General features: G+C 43.6%; 1 protein-coding gene and 1 long non-coding RNA gene across 5 annotated transcripts in view; one reads left to right on the forward strand and one right to left on the reverse strand.

Moving 5' to 3' along the window:
• LAMA3 (laminin subunit alpha 3) overlaps window positions 1–19,369 on the reverse strand; it is a 265,798-nt gene that overhangs the window by 77,744 nt on the left and 168,685 nt on the right. For 3 of the 4 annotated variants that reach the window (XM_017498569.2, XM_037727996.1, XM_037727997.1), the window contains 6 exons: window positions 17,258–17,402; window positions 16,416–16,556; window positions 13,520–13,681; window positions 10,335–10,433; window positions 7,264–7,347; window positions 3,345–3,575 (listed from right to left, as the gene is read on the reverse strand). In XM_017498569.2, the coding sequence (XP_017354058.2) occupies window positions 3,345–3,575; window positions 7,264–7,347; window positions 10,335–10,433; window positions 13,520–13,681; window positions 16,416–16,556; window positions 17,258–17,402 (862 nt within the window). Of the gene's footprint in view, window positions 1–1,769; window positions 2,146–3,344; window positions 3,576–7,263; window positions 7,348–10,334; window positions 10,434–13,519; window positions 13,682–16,415; window positions 16,557–17,257; window positions 17,403–19,369 lie in introns of those variants that run through there. The other variant, XM_017498572.1, reaches the window with a different exon arrangement.
• Window positions 2,298–14,002, forward strand: LOC108282591. Its single transcript, XR_005195527.1, has 3 exons — window positions 2,298–2,384; window positions 10,250–10,403; window positions 13,444–14,002. It is a non-coding gene; the product is annotated as an uncharacterized LOC108282591 (long non-coding RNA).

Genomic DNA, 19,369 nt, shown 5'->3' on the forward strand with positions numbered 1-19,369 from the left:
GGTGCATGCCTATAGTCCCAGCTACTTGGGGAGGCTGAGGTGGGAGGATGGCTTGAATCTCAGAGGTTGCAGTGAGCCCAGATTACACCACTGCACTCCAGCCTGGGCAACAAGAGTGAAACCCTGTCTAAAAAAAAAAAAATCAGATATTGTCCCTAGTTTGTTTCCTTGATCTCCTATATACCCTATCTTGAAAGCATCAGGAAAACTATTTCAAGATAAAGGATAGTCTTTTGTCAAATCTTCTTTAAATAGCACATATGTCTGTAAAACTCCGAAACTATAGTCAAAGAAAATCTTGAAATGGACAGTCCATTCTCATTCATCCGTGGCCATAAAGGTCTCTACCTGGTCAAGTGGAAGAAAGGAAGAAGCCACCTGCCAGGAGAGAGAGGCAGAAGCCTCATGTGCTCAGGGAGTGGAATCTCCAGGTGTTGCTAGAGCGCCTTCCAAAATTACCAATGAATACAGATCATGCACAATAAGACCATAGTTTCCAATATAATATTCCTTTAAGCTATTAGGAACCATGTTTAGGCAAAAGAGTACGTTGCAAATAAATAGATTATGTTGTTATATGAATAGGCTTGTCTAAAGGAGAATCAAAGTATGAAAGGAATGTTCTTTTGCTGAAAGCACAGCTGAGATTTACACGTGAACGAAATGCAGCCAATGGTGTCATCATATCTATTATATGATCTGTCCTAAAAGTGGCAAGTACCTAATAATTATCAGTGGATATCATATTACCTGCTTACGAAATAATCGCATTTGGTAAAGAGCAAGTTATTCAAATAAACAGATCTGGTTAGTTTATGACAACACACCTGAGTAAAAGCCTTAATTAAACATGCTTTGGGGGAGTATAGTCTATCCTGATTAAAACTAAATCACTCATCTTAATTTGCTTTTGATTACAAGCAGAAAATATACTCTGCAAGAGTTACATATCATGTGACCCTCCAAGGATGTGTCAGTTACTAAAATAGAATCATTTTCACCTCTTATAATGCAAGCAAAAACACATTCTACAAAAAAATCAGTTTATTCAGTTTATACTGAATACTCATTTTTAAATGAAAATGAATGTATTCTAATACATTAGTTCAAAAAAGGGGTTCTATAACTAGTTAACCTGATGATGTTTCATGTTAAGTTTTCCAGGAAACTTTTGTAATAAAAATTATATACAAACGACAAAATTATGTTCCTAAACCAGTTTCCAGGGCTATATCAGTAGCCATAGGATCTATTTCTCTGCAAGAATACATGTAGCATCCAGGAAGTTTAAAGAGAGCAGAATTTATGAATGTTTCATGCCTGGCAAATGGAAGCATGTCTTTTAGATTTATGCAAATTTTGATCGCTTTTCTTAAGCATTGGATTTCACTCTTTCTCATGTTTTTTTCGTGGGTAAATTTTCTTCCAAGCAGTATTTGGAAAACTGTAGGCATTGGACTCTTTTTCTGAGCCTTGGGGTGGTCTCTAAAAGGCATAAAGTTTCATCGTATATTAACATCTCACAAGCATTCAAGCTCTTAACTGCCTCGGCATTTCCAGGTGGGCTGATGTTAATGGGATTTGTGGTTAATAGCTTGGGAGAACAATCTGTCAGGCACTCTAATCAACACTGCCAGTCAAGGCTACTGGGAGGCCATCAGCCCCTCCTTAGTCCACTCATTTACTCATTAATCACCTAACTGCAACTTAAAATGTCACAAAACTGGAAACTCCTCCCCATCCCAAACCAAAACTTAAAAGGACATTACCTGGCTGGGTCTAAACTCCACATAACTCGCTTGCAGCTGACTTTGACCGGGAGGCTGAAGAAATGGCACCCTTTGCTGCTGTGAACTGTAGCCCAGACATTGCCCCAGGGCTGCCCCAAAGATCCACAGCCATCCCATGCTCCCGGCTGACCGCCTCACATCTGGAGGCATCCTGGCTTCTGGGCGTCCTGCTGGCTGCACATGAAGCTCTGCCTCTTCCTCTTATACCTGCCTTCCTGCTCACTGCCTGGGCCTGCCTGACTCAGGGAAGGAAGGCTGTCTGCGGCAGGCGCCCCACCTTTAAACTTCACACATGAGTCAGCCTGTGCCAGAGCGCACATAACAGTCTTGCAGGTAAGCGCACCGCTCTGTAATTCCTGGGAGGTGGGGCGGGCATCACCTTCCACCCACCTCACCCCGCAGACGCTCTAAATCACAGGCTGAGTCATGGGCAGGGAACACGCCCTGGGCAGAAGGGTGGAAATCCAGAGTCCCTCTCTCTCCCTTGGGCTATCAATTTTAATCAGGCTAGAAAAGAGACGGAGGAAGGGGAGGAATGTAGGCAACCTGTGGGCTAAATATTACAACTTGGGAGTATCCAGAAGACCACAGCAGGTCAGATTTGGTTTTGCAGGTTTAAAAAGTGGAAACTTGTATGCTCAGATCACCTTGGGGGTTTTTGGCTACCAGGGGGCCAGGAAAGAAAATGAAAGGTTTTGCTAAGTCTAGTACTTTTGAATGTATAGAATACACAAAATAACAGTGTATTCTACTTCTACTAATTGTGCTAATGACAGTGTATTGCTGCTTCTACTAATTGTGCTAACATTGTGCTTTTGGCTTGATCTTTAAGAAAAGACATATTTATAGCCTGAGAAATTGAATAGTTTCATTCTATGGCACATTTTAATCATCTGAAGACAGCTCTGTTTGACTGGACCTCAAATAATGAGGCTCTGCTGCAAGCCAGAACATAATATCCTCTGAGAAATCCAGGATATTTTCTGGAATTCCAGTCTCCTGGGGCATTGAGTGTAGGTGGAGGGAGGTTCTGGATTAGAGAAAGGTTTAAGGTCAGTTATTGGGAAAGCAGGGGCTCAAATATTTAGATGCTGACTGATGAGCTCCTTCATTTTCAAATATATTTTATTTAAAAAATTGATAAATAATAGTGATAAATATGGAGTGCATAGTGATGTCTGATACATATAACATTTAGTGATCAGATAAGTTAATTAGCATATCCATCATCTCAAGCGTTGATCATTTCATTGTGTTGGGAACAGTCAATATCCTCCATCTAGCTATTTGAAACTATAGTATGTTTTTTCCTACTCTGGATTTCTCTAACCCTCAGCATCTAATGAATTCCTGTGGCTTTCCTATGAATTCTGAGACACTGATGATGTCTTTTTCACATTTAATTCCTGAAGGGAGTCTAGGTAAGATATAAGATAAGCCCTGCAGAAACTTGGACAGAGAAACAATAAACCATTCTGCAGTGCTGGACAGCAGTCAGAAACAATGGCCATAGGAGTTCCCTAAGGGAATGGTATGGATGGGAAAACTTCCTACCTGACATGAGTCGCCAGCATAGGCAGGGGGGCAGGCACACATTTCCACAGCATGTGCTATGCGTCCGCTGCCTGTGTCAGAGGCTTCCTCTAGCCCCACCTCGCCCAGGGTGAGCCTCTGTGTCTCTGTGAAGTGGAGGCCTTGGATGCGCACATCTGCCAGTCTAGACAGCACTGTCATCAGCTCCTCCCTAGACACCGGGGCTCGGCTGCTGGCGTGTCTGAAGTTTCCCTACAAGTGGAAACAGAAAGGCAGGGTCTTCCTTAGGCAGGCTCACTTCCAGGGGTTCCTTAGGGGCAGACACCCCGAATGAATCAAAGAAGAGACACTTAAAACGCATGGGGAGAAATGAAATAAGATGGGGAAATACCTACCTCCTGGAGTATTTACATTTAGAAGTCAGATGTCCTGGGTTATTCCCATGAAGGAAGGAAAAGAAAATGAAGGCAGGGAAGAGGGGCAATAAAATGAAATAAAATTTTCCAGTGTTATACTGATCTTTAAATTGCTTTTGTTTGTGCAAACAGAAGGTGAGTGAGAAAGAAGGAAGGCAGGCATATGGAAACCACTGAGTCATGCAGCTCAGGTCAATCATTAAACATACACAACGGTGACAGAAAATACAATCCTTTCTTGCATAAACATTCACATCATTTTATTTGAGGTTTTTTTTTTTTTTTGAGATAGAGTCTCACTCTGTCGCCCAGGCTGGAGTACAGTGGTGCGATCCCGGCTCACTATAACCTCCATCTCCCAGGCTCAAGGGATTCTCCTGCCTCAGCCTCCTGAGTAGTTGGCACTACAGGTATGCGTCACCATGCCCGGCTAACTTTGTATTTTTAGTAGAGACAGGGTTTCACCATTTCGGCCAGGATGGTCTCAATCTCTTGACCTCATGATCTGCCCACCTCAGCCTCCCAAAGTGCTGGGATTACAGGCATGAGCCACTGCGCCCGGCTGGTTCTCAGGCTCATCTGTGCTGCAGTTTATGGCAGGATTTCCTTCTTCTTTTCTTAAAGGGGATAATGTTTCATTGTATATATCTATATATAAACCACATTTTCTTTATCTATTCATCTGTTGATGGACATTTGGTTGCTTCTTGGGTATTGTGAATAATGCTGCAATGAACATGAATGTGCAGATACTTTGTCAAGATCCTGTTTTCAGTTATTTTAGATATATAACCAAAAGTGGGACTGCTGGAGCATATGGTAATCCTACATTTAATGTTTTGAGGAACTTCCTTAGTGTTTCCACAGTGGATGCACCATTTCACATTCCCAGCAAGAAGGTTGAAGGGTCCCAATTTCACCACACTCTTGTCAACACTTGTTAAGTTCTGTTTGGTAATTTTTTTTTAAGACAGAGCCCACTCTGTTGCTCAGGCTGGAGTGCAGTGGCGTGATCTTGGCTCACTGCAATTTCCGCAATCTCCACCTCCAAGGTTCAAGTGATTCTCCTGAGTACCTGGGATTACAGGTGCACCACATCCGGCTTTTTTTTTTTTTTTTTTTTTTTTTTTTTTGAGACAGAGTCTTGCTCTGTTTCCCAGACTGGAGTGCAGTGGGGCAATCTTGGCTCACTGCAGCCTCTACCTCCTGGGTTCAAGTGATTCTCCTGCTACAGCCTCCCAAGTAGCTGGGATTATAGGCACATGCCACCACATCTGGCTAATTTTTGTTTGTTTAGTAGAGACAGGGTTTCTCTATGTTGGCCAGGCTGGGTCAATGAACTCCTGACCTTGTGATCCATCCACCTCTGCCTCCGAAACTGCTGGAACAGGCATGAGCCACTGCACCCAGCCTCATTTTTTTTTTTTTTTAATATTTTTGGTAGAGACAAGGTTTTGCCATGTTGACCAGGCTGGTCTCAAACTCCTGGCCTCATGATCTGCCTCCCTCAGCCTCCCAAAGTGCTGGGGTTACAGGCATGAGCCACCACACCTGGCCTGTTTTGCAATTTTTTAATAGTAGCCATCCTAATTGGTGTGAAATGGCATCTCATTATGGTTTTAATTTGCATTTCTCTAATGATTAGTAATGTTGAGCATCTTTTTATGTAAAAGCCTGTCTTTTTAACCTTTACATTTTGTTGCCCTTGTTGAACTCAGTTTTTATATCTCTTAAATAGGCATAGTAATGCCTAATGTCCTGGGGCTATCATTATAATTAAAGTAAATTAAATGATACAATGTACATAAAGTGTTCAGCACCATGCCTAGCATGTAGTAGGCATTCAATAAATGGTAGCTATTACTAACATACAAATATAATACTCATTTTAATTTATACTTTAACAGCTAAAGGAATAATTTATATACAATAATAATTCCTCATTTTAAGTGTACAATTTGCAATAAATTTACAGAAGAATGCAATCATCATAATATAATTTTAGAATATTTCTATTACCTTAAAAAAAATCTGTGTCCATTTGTAGTCTCTACCCATTCCCACCCTCAAACCCAGGCAACCACTAATCTACATTCTGTTTCTCTGCATGTGTCCTTGCTGCACAATGTACATAAATGCCAGCTTAATTTCAACAGTATACAAAAACTGTGCTTCTATTAACATCATTCCCTCCTCTTTTCTTGTATGCTACTATTGTACAAATTGCATCTTTATACATTGTGTGCCATTTCCAGATGGTTGCAAGGCTTTGATTAATTTCCAGAGTTCTGAAAACGTTGATTCTGACCTTTTCTTTTCTTTTTTGCCAGTTCTCTAATTGCTTTTATGGAGGACAGAATTTTTAGAGGGATTCTCACTCTATCATTTACTGATATAATCTGTCTCACATAAATAGAATCATACAATATATTTCTTTGGTGTCTTGTAGTATCAACATTTTGTTGTTTTTTTTTAATTGCCAAATAGTATTCCATTGTATAGATGTACCTATTCAGAAACATTAAATATGTCTGCAAGTTCAAAGTACTCAAAAAGTTTCATCTAGAGTTACTATACATATTTATTATGAATGGAACACTATTTTTAAGGAGTAGTTGTAGCCAAGTAAGTGTAACAAAATGTTTTACAATCTGATGAGCTTTCCTTTATTTTGCTAGTATTACTCTTGGTTCTTTTCGTAGCTTTTTTTATCTATTCATCCTAAGCATATGTTGAATATTAACCAGGTCTCAGGCACTGAGGGAGACCTGAGGATGACAGCGAGCTACGTCATAGCATTTACAAGCTCACAGGTTTTTTGTTTGTTTGTTTGAGACATGATCTCACTCTGTTGCCCAGGCTGGAGTGCAGTGGCACAATCATGGCTCACTGCAGCTTTGACCTTCTGGGACAAGCAATCTTCCCACCTCAGCTTCCCAACTAGCTGGGATTACAGGCGCAGTCCACCTTGCCCACTGAATTTTTGTTTTCATGCAGAGTTTTGCCATGTTGCCCAGGCTGACTCATGGAGTTTTTACAACTAGGATAATTAATTGTGAAATGAGAGAGACAATGTTAAAGGGCTGGACAGATGGTACCAAGAAAGCCACATGAGCATCAAACACTCTACATTTTATATAATTCGTATTTTGAATCTATACAACTTGGGTACCTCTTGTCTGTGACCAGAAGTGATCCAAATTTCAGATTTTTTTTTAATTTTGGAACATTTGCATTGTATTTGCCTGCCAGTTTTTGGATTATTCCTAACCCAAAAATCTGAAACCTGAAATCCTCCAATGAGCATTTCCTTTGAGTGTCATGTTGGTGCTCAAAATATTTTGGGTTTTGGAGCATTTTGGATTTTCAGATTAAGGATGCTCAACCTGTATATATAAATTTATATTTATATAAATAGAGTCTGTATTTTAAAATTCTTAAAATGAGTAAAAATCATGATTGTCTGAAATCATTAAGTCATAAAACAAAGGACCCTCCCCACTGTATGGTTGCTCTTCCTTTACCTCAACCACCTGCACTCGCCCGTGATGCAGCCGGTCTGGCCGTGGGGTATTTGCATCTTCATAGATGATGGACAAGTGCTGACCCTGTTTAAAGAAAACCATGAATGTGTTAGTGCCTTCACTGGGACTTTCAAGCTTTATAACTGACCTAAGGAAACATTTCTATGATCTACATCATATGACATACCTGACTTAAAAAAAAGTTCAGAATTAACTGACTGATAAAAAGATTGGAAACAATATGGAAACAATAATTATAGGCAATACAGTGTCTTTTCACAAATAGGAAATCAGGAAAATTGCCTTGGCCAAAAATAATTTTTTTTTTTGGCAGGCATAGAGTCTCACTCTATTGCTCAGACTGGAGTGAAATGGCACAATCTTGGCTCACTGCAACCTCTGCCTCCCGGGTTCAAGCAATTCTGCCTTAGCCTCCTGAGTAGCTGGGATTACAGGTGCTCACCACCACACCCTGCCTATTTTTGTATTTTTAGTAGAGAACAGGTTTTACCATGTTGACTAGGCTGGTCTCGAACTCCTGACCTCAAGTGATCCACCTGCCTTGGCCTCCCACAGTGCTGGAATTACAGGTGTGGGCCCACCACACCCAGCAGAAAAAAAAATTTTCTTTTTTTAAACTTTGCCTTGTAGTCAATGCAGGAAGTGCTGTTTTCATTACTGCCCACCGAACCAGACTGTGGTGGGAAGAAAGTGCTTTGGTGGATGGGTACTGAGGAGGGTGTGGAGGGCAGAGGGTTGGCCCATGCAGGGAGCTACAGGCTAGCATGTGGGGCGAGAAATTCCCCTGCTGCCTCCCTCTGTGGGACCCATCCTCATTCATTCTCAGCCTCCAGCCCGCTGCATTATGGTGGCTCACATTTACATCTTAACAGGGCAGGTTGGGGTGGCCAGCAGCCTACTGCACCAGCACTCCACCATCAGCAACCCTGCTACAAAAACACATACAAGTCCCAGCTTTTCTGCGATAGCACCAAACCCTAGAGGGTTCCATTCATTAGGGCTGGTATTTCAGAAAGAAGACCATTACCTGGAATCACATATCATTTAAAACCTTAATCTAAGAAACATGTCCTAGAGACTCTTAATTATAGTGAATTAGAACAAAGCAGCAGGGAAAATGTTTCATGAGCCTAAATTATTTTCCATGTTTGAAGGTAAAATTAAACAGAAAATTTGGTTATTACCTTCCAGTGAATTCCAATGGTTTGCATAATAAACTCTTTGGCAGTAAAAAAAAAAAAAAAAAATCGGCCTGGCCTGAACTATAAGATGCTCTGTAAAAACATGAAACTGAAATACAGCACTGCTGTGATGGTGTTTTTACTGTGTAGCTATTTTTCCTTAGACTACAATTCCAAAATCTTTGCTGCTTCATCTTCAAGATATTCTGCAAAGGTTCCTTGGAGTTAAAACAGTTCAGTAGATTTGCATACCAGTAAAAACAAAACACAACACAGCAGTACCTGAACACAAATATCTACCAAGAATGTGCTGCGATGAGGTGTGTGTGACTTGCTGCTCCCTGTATACAGTGCATGACATGAGAAAACCCTTCAGGAAGCTATTATTACATCACAGGAATCACACCCCATAAGCCAGAAATAAAGCCGACTTCAGGCAATGGCACCCTACCCTATGCTCACGGTATTGTGCCCTGTGTTGTGGGGAATTCAAAGTAGGATGTGATACTACCCTTGCCTTCAAGGAATTTTCTAGATGGCAGTACTGAATTGTGTGCCAGGCAAAGAGTGTGTGGATGTTGTTACTTCCCTTCTCAAAAAACAAATGTTCCCTCAATGGCGGATGAACCACTTGAGGTCAGGAGTTTGGGACCAGCCTGGTCAATATGGTGAAACTCTGTCTCTACTGAAAATATAAAAATTAGTTGGGCATGGTGGCCCATGCCTGTAATCCCAACTACTCAGGAGGCTGAGGCAGGAGAATCACTTGAATCAGGGAGGCAGAATTTGCAGTGAGCCAAGATCACGACACTGCACTCCTGTCTCAAAAAAAAATTCCTGTCATAGCATCAGACGCTTTCAGACTTGTTTTGAATGACTGCACACACTGATGATACAGCCCTATTGGACTGGGCGTCCATGAGCACAGCCTTCTGCCCTGTACCACTGCTAAGCCCTGTTAGTCTTCATCCCCGCCCCCGGAAGGGCACTTCTCTTCGTATGCCCATTCTTAAAGACTTGGCTCAAAATGAACCACTAAGTCTTCTAAGGGCCTCTCAGACCACATGACTCCCATTCCCCCTACCCAAACCCCAGCACTGAGAGGGCTCTGTTTGGACTCTCCTCTAACAGTTACTGTTCAGTGGGTTGGAGTTCCTGGCATATTTCCCTGATTTCCCCTACTTTTGAGGAAAGGGGTCACTTGTCCTTTACAGAGTCCAACAATACATTCTTGCCCCATGGGAAGGACTCAAAGACATTTATGAAACAAAATTAAAATATAGAAACATTAAAAAAAATGCTTAATATGTGGTGGGACATGTGGCTCACACCTGTCATCCCAGCGCTTTGGGAGGCTGAGCAGGGAGAATTGCTTGAGCCTAGGAGTTTGAGACCAGCCTGGGCAACACAGTGAGATCCTATCTCTACAAAAATTAAGGTGAAAGAAATTAGCTGGCCATGGTGGTGTGTGCCTATATCCTCAGTGCTCGGGGAAGCCAAGACAGGGGGGCTGCTTGAGGCCAGGAGTTCAGCTCTAGCTTGGACAACACAGGGAGACCCTGTCTCTACAAAAATTAAAAAAAAAAAGTTTTTAGAAAAATTTTAACATGGGGAGGCAGTAACTTGTGAGAGGCAAGAGCAAAATACAGTTAAGTACTTTGGAGGCGAGAAGAGAGAAACCATTTGGTCAGAGGAGGCACGATCCTGAAAAGATGCTACATGCTCTAAACTTTGACTTAGTTTCTACAAAATATTGGAAATGATTTAATCCAATTTTTTTATAGACCACATATCAAGATGTCCTAAACTTAGATCAGCACCAACAGCAGCTGCCACTTCCTGCCACTTAGGTTGTGCCCTGATACCTACAGTGAGCTGCACGTCTGGCTTCTTTTCCAGAAGAACCATGTCACCAGGCAAGCCAAAGGACTTGGCTTGGTAAGTGAGGTAGCCACCATATGAAGAAACCTAAAATGGAATGAATAGCATCAATAGCACAAGCATTAAAAGAGACGATGTCGGCGTCAACCCGCATGAAAAGCGCTTAGGCACACAAAGTGTGGAAAGAAACACACTCGACCCGTTCACAGGGTTGTATCTAGACAGCGGGGTTGAAGATGGTATTGTAACTTTCTACTTTATGCTACTTTTAATGTCATTTGAAATGTTTAGCATGAACATGGTTGAGTTTTACAAGCAAGAAGATACCTTTATTTAAAAGAAAAGTAAGGCTGAGTGTAGCAGCTCATGCCTATAATCCCAGCACTTTGGGAAGCTGAGGCAGAAGGATCACTTAAGGTCATGAGTTAGGCACCAGTCTGGGCAATGTAGCAAGACCCTGTCTCTACAAAAACATTCAAAAATTAACCAGATGTGGTGGTGTATGTTACTTAGGAAGCTGAGGTGGAAAGATCGCTTGAGCCCTGGAGTTTGATGCTGCAGAGAGCTATTTTTGTACCAATGCACTGCAGCTTGGGCAACAGAGCAAGACCCTATAAAAGAAAAAAGAAAGAAAAGAAAAGATGAAAGGAAGGAAGGAAGGAAGGAAGGAAAGGAAGGAGGGAGGGAGGGAGGGAGGGAGGGAGGGAAGGAAGGAAGGAAGGAAGGAAGGAAGGAAGGAAGGAAGGAAAAGAAAAAGAAGAAAGAAAGAGGAGGAGGAAAGGAAGGAAGGAAGGAAGGAAAATAGTCATGTTTCTTTCTTTTCCAGATGATTACTAAACCAAAATGTTTATTTAATCCATAACTATTCTAGGAAATATAGGCCATTGGTTTCTTTTTTAACTGAGAGAACTGAATAATATCTATCAGTCACAAAGTGAACCTCTAAAAATAAATTGTCTCCAAAAACAATTCTCCTGAAAGCAGATGGTGAACATTTCCCGAATTATTGTGAGTTCTGCTGGGTACAGAAGCCATGGCTGAGTACTCCAGCAGGCGCACAGACATCTCAGTGTCGCACAAGCAGCATGACACTGGTGGGGATATGGAGTGAATGGTCACAGTTTTCCGACAGCTACTTCACACTTTGGGTCCTGACACCTCCCACCCTTAACACAATCAAGAAGGAAGAAGTCACAGAACGATGAAAATCACAGGCAAGATCACCTCTGATTAGACAGAACGAAATAGCCTACCGGGAAACACCAACAACTTAGAGCAGGCAGGGAGAAGAAGCCATGCTCCTCTGGGATTCCATTCAACAGAAGCTTTACCCTAGAGTCTGTAACCTGACAAAGTCTTACAGAGTTTTGATCTTTAAGCCTGGAAGTGTTCCAAGGTAATGTCTTGAATTATTATTGCGATTAAGTATTGCTTTTTTGATGGACTTAAAGTGGTTTTAAAAACATGGCCACAAATTCTTTGCACTCCTGCCTTCAAGAGGTAGAGCTTAATTCCCCCTCCTCTTTTTTGTTTCTGTTTGTTTTTCTGAGATGGAGTCTTGCTCTGTCACCCAGGCTGGAGTAGAATAGCATGATCTTGGCTCACTGCAACCTCCACCTCCCAGGTTCAGATGATTCTCCTGCCTCAGCCTCCCAAGCAGCTGGGATTATCAGCGCCCACCCCCATGTCTAGCTAATTTTTGTATTTTTAGTAGTGACGAAGTTTCATCATGTTGGCCAGGCTGGTCTCAAACTCCTGACCTCAGGTGATCCACGTGTCTCAGCCTCCCAAAGTGCTGGGATTACAGGCATGAACCACCAAATTCCCCTCCTCTTGAGTGTAGGCTGCGCTTAGTGACTTGCTGCTAATGAATAGAATAAAGGAGAAGTGAGGGCATGGCAGTTCTGAAATTAGGTTATAAAAACACTGCAGCTTCTGTCTTGAGCTCGAACCCTCTCTCTCTCTCTCTCTCCCTCCCTCTCTCCCCACCCTTACCCGCCCCTTATGAGTTGCTTTGGAGGAAGCCAGCTGCCATGTCATGAGGACCCTCAGGTAGCCTATGGAGGGTCTCACGTGATGAGAAACGGAGGCATCCAGCCCATAGCCAGCAGGAAGCAGAGGCCTGCTAACAGCCATGTGGGTGAGCTCGGAAGCAGATGCTCCAGTCCCAGGTGACTACAGCCCTGGCTGACATCTTGACAATAGCCTCAGAAGACTCTGGTCCATCCCTTTCTGAATTCCTCATCCAAAATAATCATTATTGCTTTAAGCTGCAATGTGTTGGGGGTAATTTGTTACACAGCAAGAGATGATCAACACATGGGCCTATCATACAGGGATGAAAAGGAGTATTATATGAGAGAGAAGTGAGATCATAGGAGAAAGGCAACATTGCCCACACTCAGATGTCAAAACCCACAGTCCTTCACCCAGAAGCCGAAGTTAGAGACCTCAGGACAACGAGGCCCTACTATTTTAGTCCTCCTAATGCCAGAAGATGGCATCCCCTGAGCCAGGCCCTGTGAAATCCACCCGTTAGCAAGTTCCACGCTTGCTAAGAAACATACATGACCTGATGGCGTTTCCACATGAGGCCTGAGTTTCTCTCCTCATAAAATGGGTGGAGGTGGCCAGCCTCTGGCATAGTAACTCATGCAGCAAGGGAAGAGCAAGTGGTGTGTGAGCCCCTGAGGGGTGTGGAACTAACGTGATTCTGCTTACGAAAGTCAGACTGCCACTGGAGCCTGTTTCTTTTAATAAGCTTGTGAGTCACTTGTCAGCCTTTGTTTTTCTAACAAAGAGGCTTTCTTCTGCCTTAAAATAAAGAATTCTCAGCATTTAAAAGCATGCATGTCCTATTTGCAATAGATATGATTTAAATGGTTATTTCCCTGGAGGAAAAGTCTTTGACATTAGGTAAAAACTGAGAAAAACATTGTGGGTGATTTCCTTTGCTGGTAGCTCCTGCATGGCGAGGGTGGGGCGCGGGGGGTGCCTGCCCAGCCCCCCACAACAGGAGGCAGGGTCTCTTCTTCATTTTTAGTTCACCCAATTTCCGGAATGTTAGGAACCTAAACTGCTGAATGCTTCCTTCCAGATTTCCAGGAAATGACGCTCACACAGCGATAGCAGAGCCCCACCGAGGGCCCAGAAGAACAGCAAGACATCATTACCTTGTCCCCCAGGTAGGAGGCGGGTGCGACCCAGGACGCGCTGCGGACGGTTGTGGGCAGCTCCTGGAGATCCGCCACCATGCTGTTGCTGCCCGGGTTGAATGAGACGGGGATATCCACTCTGTCTGCCGTCTCCAGGCGCCAGCCCAGCATATCCACAAACTGGAATGAGGGAGAGAAGCAAGGGACGGAAACATCTTGATTGTGGCATCCCTGGTGACGGCTGCATGATGTCCTAGAGAAAGCTTGACGGGCAGCCTCCTTGCCTCAGAGGCTTTATGTGTCTCCTCTGGCACCTGCCCTCCCGATCCCGAGCCCCATCGGACCCATTGCCACTGGGAGTTCTGGGAAGGCAGCGGCCACACATACGTGGGATTTATCTTTGTAACCCAGCACACATCCTGGTTCTTGACATTTAGTAGGTGATCAATAAGTGTTCACATAATAAAGAAATACGTGTATGAATAAAAACTAGGACTATGGTGTCTTTAATGGCAAGCTCCTCATAGAGACAAATGTGATGTGGAATTCAGCGGCCTGCTATTATTGTTTTTCTCTAAATGGAGCATCAAAATTAAATCTTTTCCTGGTCACAAAGGAAGCCAGTTAATTTTGAGGTAGAAAAGAAAGAACTGGCCAGGGATAGGATTGGATTAATGTTTTCTGGTTCTCAGGGGTGGGGAGAAGAGACTTCAGAGCAGATTTACAATTTTTTTTTTTCTAATTACTAGCTGCACCTCTTTTAGGAGACAGGCAGTAAAAGATAAAATAGGCAGGCAGTAAAATACATAAAACAGTCTTTTTTTGGGCTGGGGCGGTGGCTCACATCTGTAATCCCAGCACCTTGGGAGTCCGAGGCAGGCGGATCACCTGAGTTCAGGAGTTCAAGACCTGCTTGGCCAACATGGTGAAACCCTCTCTCTATTAAACACAAAAATTGGCCGGGTAGTACTCAGGAGGCTAAGGCCGAAATCGCCTGAACCCAGGAGGCAGAGGTTGTGGTGAGCCAAGATCATGCCACTGCACTCCAGCCTGGACAACAGAGTGAGACTCCATCTCAAAAAAAAAAAAGTCTTTTTTTTGACTACTTGTTGGATATAAGACATGAATCACACAAAACAAGCAAGCATGAGGTTACTGGTTCATGGAATAATGAAAAGAAAAGTTTTAGTTTTATGAAGTTAATTTAAAAAATGGCCAAAGAAGGCTGGGTGCAGTGGCTCACGCCTGTAATCCCAGCACTGTGGGAGGCTGAGGTGGGAGGACTACTTGAACCCAGGAGTCTGAGACCAACCTGGGCAACATGGCAAAATCCCGACTCTACAAAAAAATATAAAAATTATCCAGGTGTGGTGGTGCATGCCTGTAGTTCCAGCTTACTCAGAAGGCTAAGGCAGGAAGATTGCTTGAGCCCTGGAGGCGAAGGCTGCAATGAGCTATGTGATTGCACTCCAGCCTGGGCAAGAGAGACCCTGTCTCAAAACAAAGAAAAAAAAAGTGGCCAAAGAAAAGATATGGTAAAATAGATGAGAAGTAAAGCAAAACAGAAAGAAGTAAAAACAAGAAATGAGAGGTGTGATAGATATTGTGACATGATGAGAGAGATCGATTTGGTCATTACTACCAGTTTCTGGCACAGAGCTCCTAAAACGCTTTCAATTTTCTGAATGACAGGGGTGATGGGAGCATCTTTTGCCGTGATACTTTATCTCAGTCCACAGTTCCTGACGCCAGAGCTTCTAAGACTCTTGGACTCATGATGGTAACAGTGTCTCTTCGTGTGCTAATGAGATGACTGGTGGCTGGATCCTCTGAGTAGCTTCAGGATGGGGGCATGCAGCCAGGAAGACCAAGGTAGGATGAGAGGGTTGGGACTTTCAGCCCTACCCCCAACCTCTGAAAAAGGGAGAGGGACTAGAGATTGAGTTAATTATCAATAGTTGATGATTTAACCAATCACGTCTACATCAAAGAGCTACCAAAAAACCCCTAAATGATGGCTTGGGAGAGCTCCTGGGTGGGTAAACACATCTGCATGCCAGGAGGGTGGTGCGCCCTAACTCCCATGACCAGAACGCCCTGGACTTCACCCTGTACACCTGTTCACCTGGCTGTTCCTCTGTATCCATTATCATATTCTTTATAATAAACCGCAATAGTAAGGAAAGTGTTTCCTGAATTCTGGGAGCCATTATAGCAGATTATCAAACATAAGGAGGGGGCTGTGGAAAACCCCAACTTGTAGCAAAGCACTAGAGAAGCATTGGCGACCTGGGACTTGCAACTGGCATCTGAAGTAGGGACAGTCTGGAAGAACTGAGCCCTTAGCCTGTGCAGTCTGATGCCACCTCCAGGTGGAGAGTGTCAGAAGTGAATTGAATTGCAGGACACCCCGGGAGTGTCTAGAGAGAATCAGAGAATTTGGGGTATGGAAAAAACCCCACACATTTGGTGTTAGCGTGTTGTGAGTATAGATACAGGATTTTCTTTTAAGGGGAAAAATAACAAACTCTATTTATCTAATGAGATTTATTGGGCATCTATTATGTCCCAGATCCTGTTCTAGGCACTAGGGGTGTATCAGTGAGCTCACATTCCAGGGATGGAGGAAGAAGGGCAATAAACAAATTTTAAAACAGAATGTTAAATATGTTAGGGAGTGCTGACTGCTGTGGGGAAGACAAGGGTAAGGTCATCAAGAGTGATCAGGGTGTGCTATTTCACAGGGAGTAGTGAAGGAAAGCCCCTCTGAGCACATGACATTCGAGGAAACACCTGATGAATTCAGGAAACAAGAGTTTTAATACGCTGCAGGCCAAGGAACAGCGAGGACGACACTTACCATTTAACAAATCCATGTACAAAACGCTCCCCAGCACTTCCTGTCAATGCATACCTTAGATCTTCGCTTGTGTGAACTGTGACATTGATTATTTACTCCAAAACAGAAACAGCTGGTACAACCCTTGAGATTGGCTGGGTCCAAGTGGAAGGATCCTTCTCGACACACATCACACTCTGTGCCTTCTACGTTTTCCTATTGAAGCAAAACATGAAGGAAGAGATTACTTCTTCTAAAGTTTCCCTAGTTGCAATTAGCTACTTGCACAAATTAAATACCAACAGCAGACGTTAGGATGAGGATATGAATGAAACATTAAAAGAGATGTTAATTATTAAGCTTTCATCCCATGATAATTGTTTAAACTTTTATGCCACACATGAATGGAGGAGAGAATTCTCTAAATTTGATAAGATGCCCCTGGGGTATCTTGCAAGTAGAGAAATAGCACCGTATGGTTCACAGCACAGGGAGACCAATTCATCTCACTCACCACCACCTTAAAACATCTGTTGGGAACTGGAAGGTCTCCTACAACCTGGCGGAACCCCTTGGAGCAGAGATGATCACCTGGAGTCCACGGTCCAGGAATGGGTTTTAGGGGAACCTACGGACCTCATGAAACTGTAGATTAAAGTTTGTGTTGATTTTTCTGGAAAGGATCTATTCTGTCATCAGATTCTAAGGGGGTACATGACCTCTCCAAAAGCTAAAAGGGGTCTTGCCTCCTAACTATTTCTATAAAATGAGATCATGACTATAAAATGCTATACACACTATGAACAACTATTATGGGTCAGTCCCATTTCCCACATACTTTTCTATGTTAACTCAACATGAAGCACTTCCCCGCTGACTGGTAGCTGGCGCCTCTGGCATTACACAATCATTCTTACCTTGCAGAGGCAAGCCCCCGTCCCTGGGTCACACACTCCTGGCTCAGTCCCATCTCTGTTGCAATTGCAGGGAACACACTCAGGGAAGTGGTAAAACCCAGAAGCACATTGGTCACACTGCTGTCCTGTAATTCTGGGCTTGCATCTGTACACGAAGTAAAGGAAGCAAAAATCATCATCTTTGAACACACAATTTTCAGGTGCTCACTTACACTACAGTGGAGTAGTTGGCGTGCAAAGCCAGTTAGATACAACGCCTGCTTATAGTCCAAGGCAGAATGGAGAGAAGCAGATAAAAGGCACTTACAGAAAGTAGGTCATTGACCATTGGCCATTGTGGATGGTCATGGATGACCATCGTAGATAGATCAGGCTTAGCACTAGGTGCTGGAGGTGCAAGAAGGGACATGGCCCCTGAGCCTGGAGGGCTCCTGCAGATGGCCCATGAGTAGAAATGATGATGATACATACACAGGGTCTAACTGAGGTTCAGAGAAGTAGCAAGTGACCCAATCACAAGTTTCCCTGGGGAAAGTAACTCCTGCCCTGAGCTTTAAAGGGCAGAGTCATGGGGTAGGAGTTGGGATGGACATTCCAGAGAGAAGGAACAGAGCGAGAGATCACCCCGCATGTGCAGAGAACAACACAAGCGTGGTGCTGCTGGGGCGGATGTCCAGGCAGGGAATGCTGCCCCATGGCCTAAGGAGGTAGGTGGTACCAGATCATCAGGACAGAGGGGCTGGACACTGTCCCATGGCAGCACAGAACAGGAGTTGAGACCTGTGTATCCAAGGCTAGAGTTCTAATCCAGCTCTGACCATATGAGACATACCATCTCAGTAAGTTCTCTAACTTCCTGAAGCCTGCTATTCATATCTATGAGGGACAGAATATGGTAGCTGCTGCCTCCTGGGATTGCTGGGAACCCATGAGGCAGTGCATGAATGCATGCAAAATTTCAGCCCAGTGCCTGGCACACGACAAGTTATAGACAGGGGGAGACTGTCATGAAAAGCTGTTACGAAGGAGAGAGTGTGGTTGGGCTTTTATGAGGGATGGAGCCCAGAGGGTGAATTCCACCAGCAGCAGCAACAGGCTGTCAAGTCAGGAGAGAGACTGGAGGCTGACCTAGGGCAAGAATATTCCAGATGAGGAGGAGGCATAGGCTCCCGAACTATTTTGGCGTGACGTTTCTGGGAACTGTAATATTCTGGGTGAAGAGTAGAAGAAAGAGAAGACGAGAAGACTCCCAATTTCCCTGCTTGGGCAACAGAGTGGATCTTAACGCCCCTTGTCACCTGCAAGGGGCAGAGCTTGGAGAAAAGCACGGTATGGGGGACACGGGGGTCACTGAGTCATCCATCCTCATCCATCTGCAGGTTCTTTTAACTGAAGCATTGGGCAGACAAGGAAATACAAGCAGCTGAGCAGAGGCAGAAGAGCAGTGGGCTATGGCCGTGCCTGGAGAGCCCAGAGCTCGAGGTCGAGGAGGGGAAGAGAAATTGCAGTGAGCCCTGGGGAGCCAGGCACTGCATTCGGAGCTAGGATCTACCTACACACGGACTAAGGGAAGTATTAGAAATACGTTTTATTGTCACATATGGAAAAACATTTTATCATTCTATTACTACCAAATGTAAGCCACCACCTATCTCCTAGAACCTATGAAAATATCTTACCCCGCTGACTATCCTAAAAAAGTGAAATATGACTTCATATCCCATTAAGTTTCTCTCTGGCAAATCTCTGCATAAAAAGGATTTTGTATGTGATTAAGAATATGAATTCGGAACCAGGCAACCTATGTTAAATCCCAACTCTACCACTTACTGGACCTTGGGCAAATTGGTCTCTTTACAACCAAGTGTCTTCATCTGTGAAAATGGAGATAACGATACCTACTTCACGGCATTGATGTGAGGATTAAATAATACATGTCAAAACCTTAGAGTAGTTGCTTGCACACACATAAGTATTTGCTATTGCTATTCCAGCTGTGACATGGGCTAAGAAGAGCAGACGGGTGCCTTTCTGTCCACTCAGCACACCTAAAAGGACTAACTCAGCACTACCTGCAAGACTTGTTGGCAAGTTCTGTCTTTCAGTTCCATC

This window comes from Cebus imitator, unplaced genomic scaffold, assembly GCF_001604975.1.
Source record: "Cebus imitator isolate Cc_AM_T3 unplaced genomic scaffold, Cebus_imitator-1.0 Scaffold12, whole genome shotgun sequence".
NCBI lineage: Eukaryota > Metazoa > Chordata > Mammalia > Primates > Cebidae > Cebus > Cebus imitator.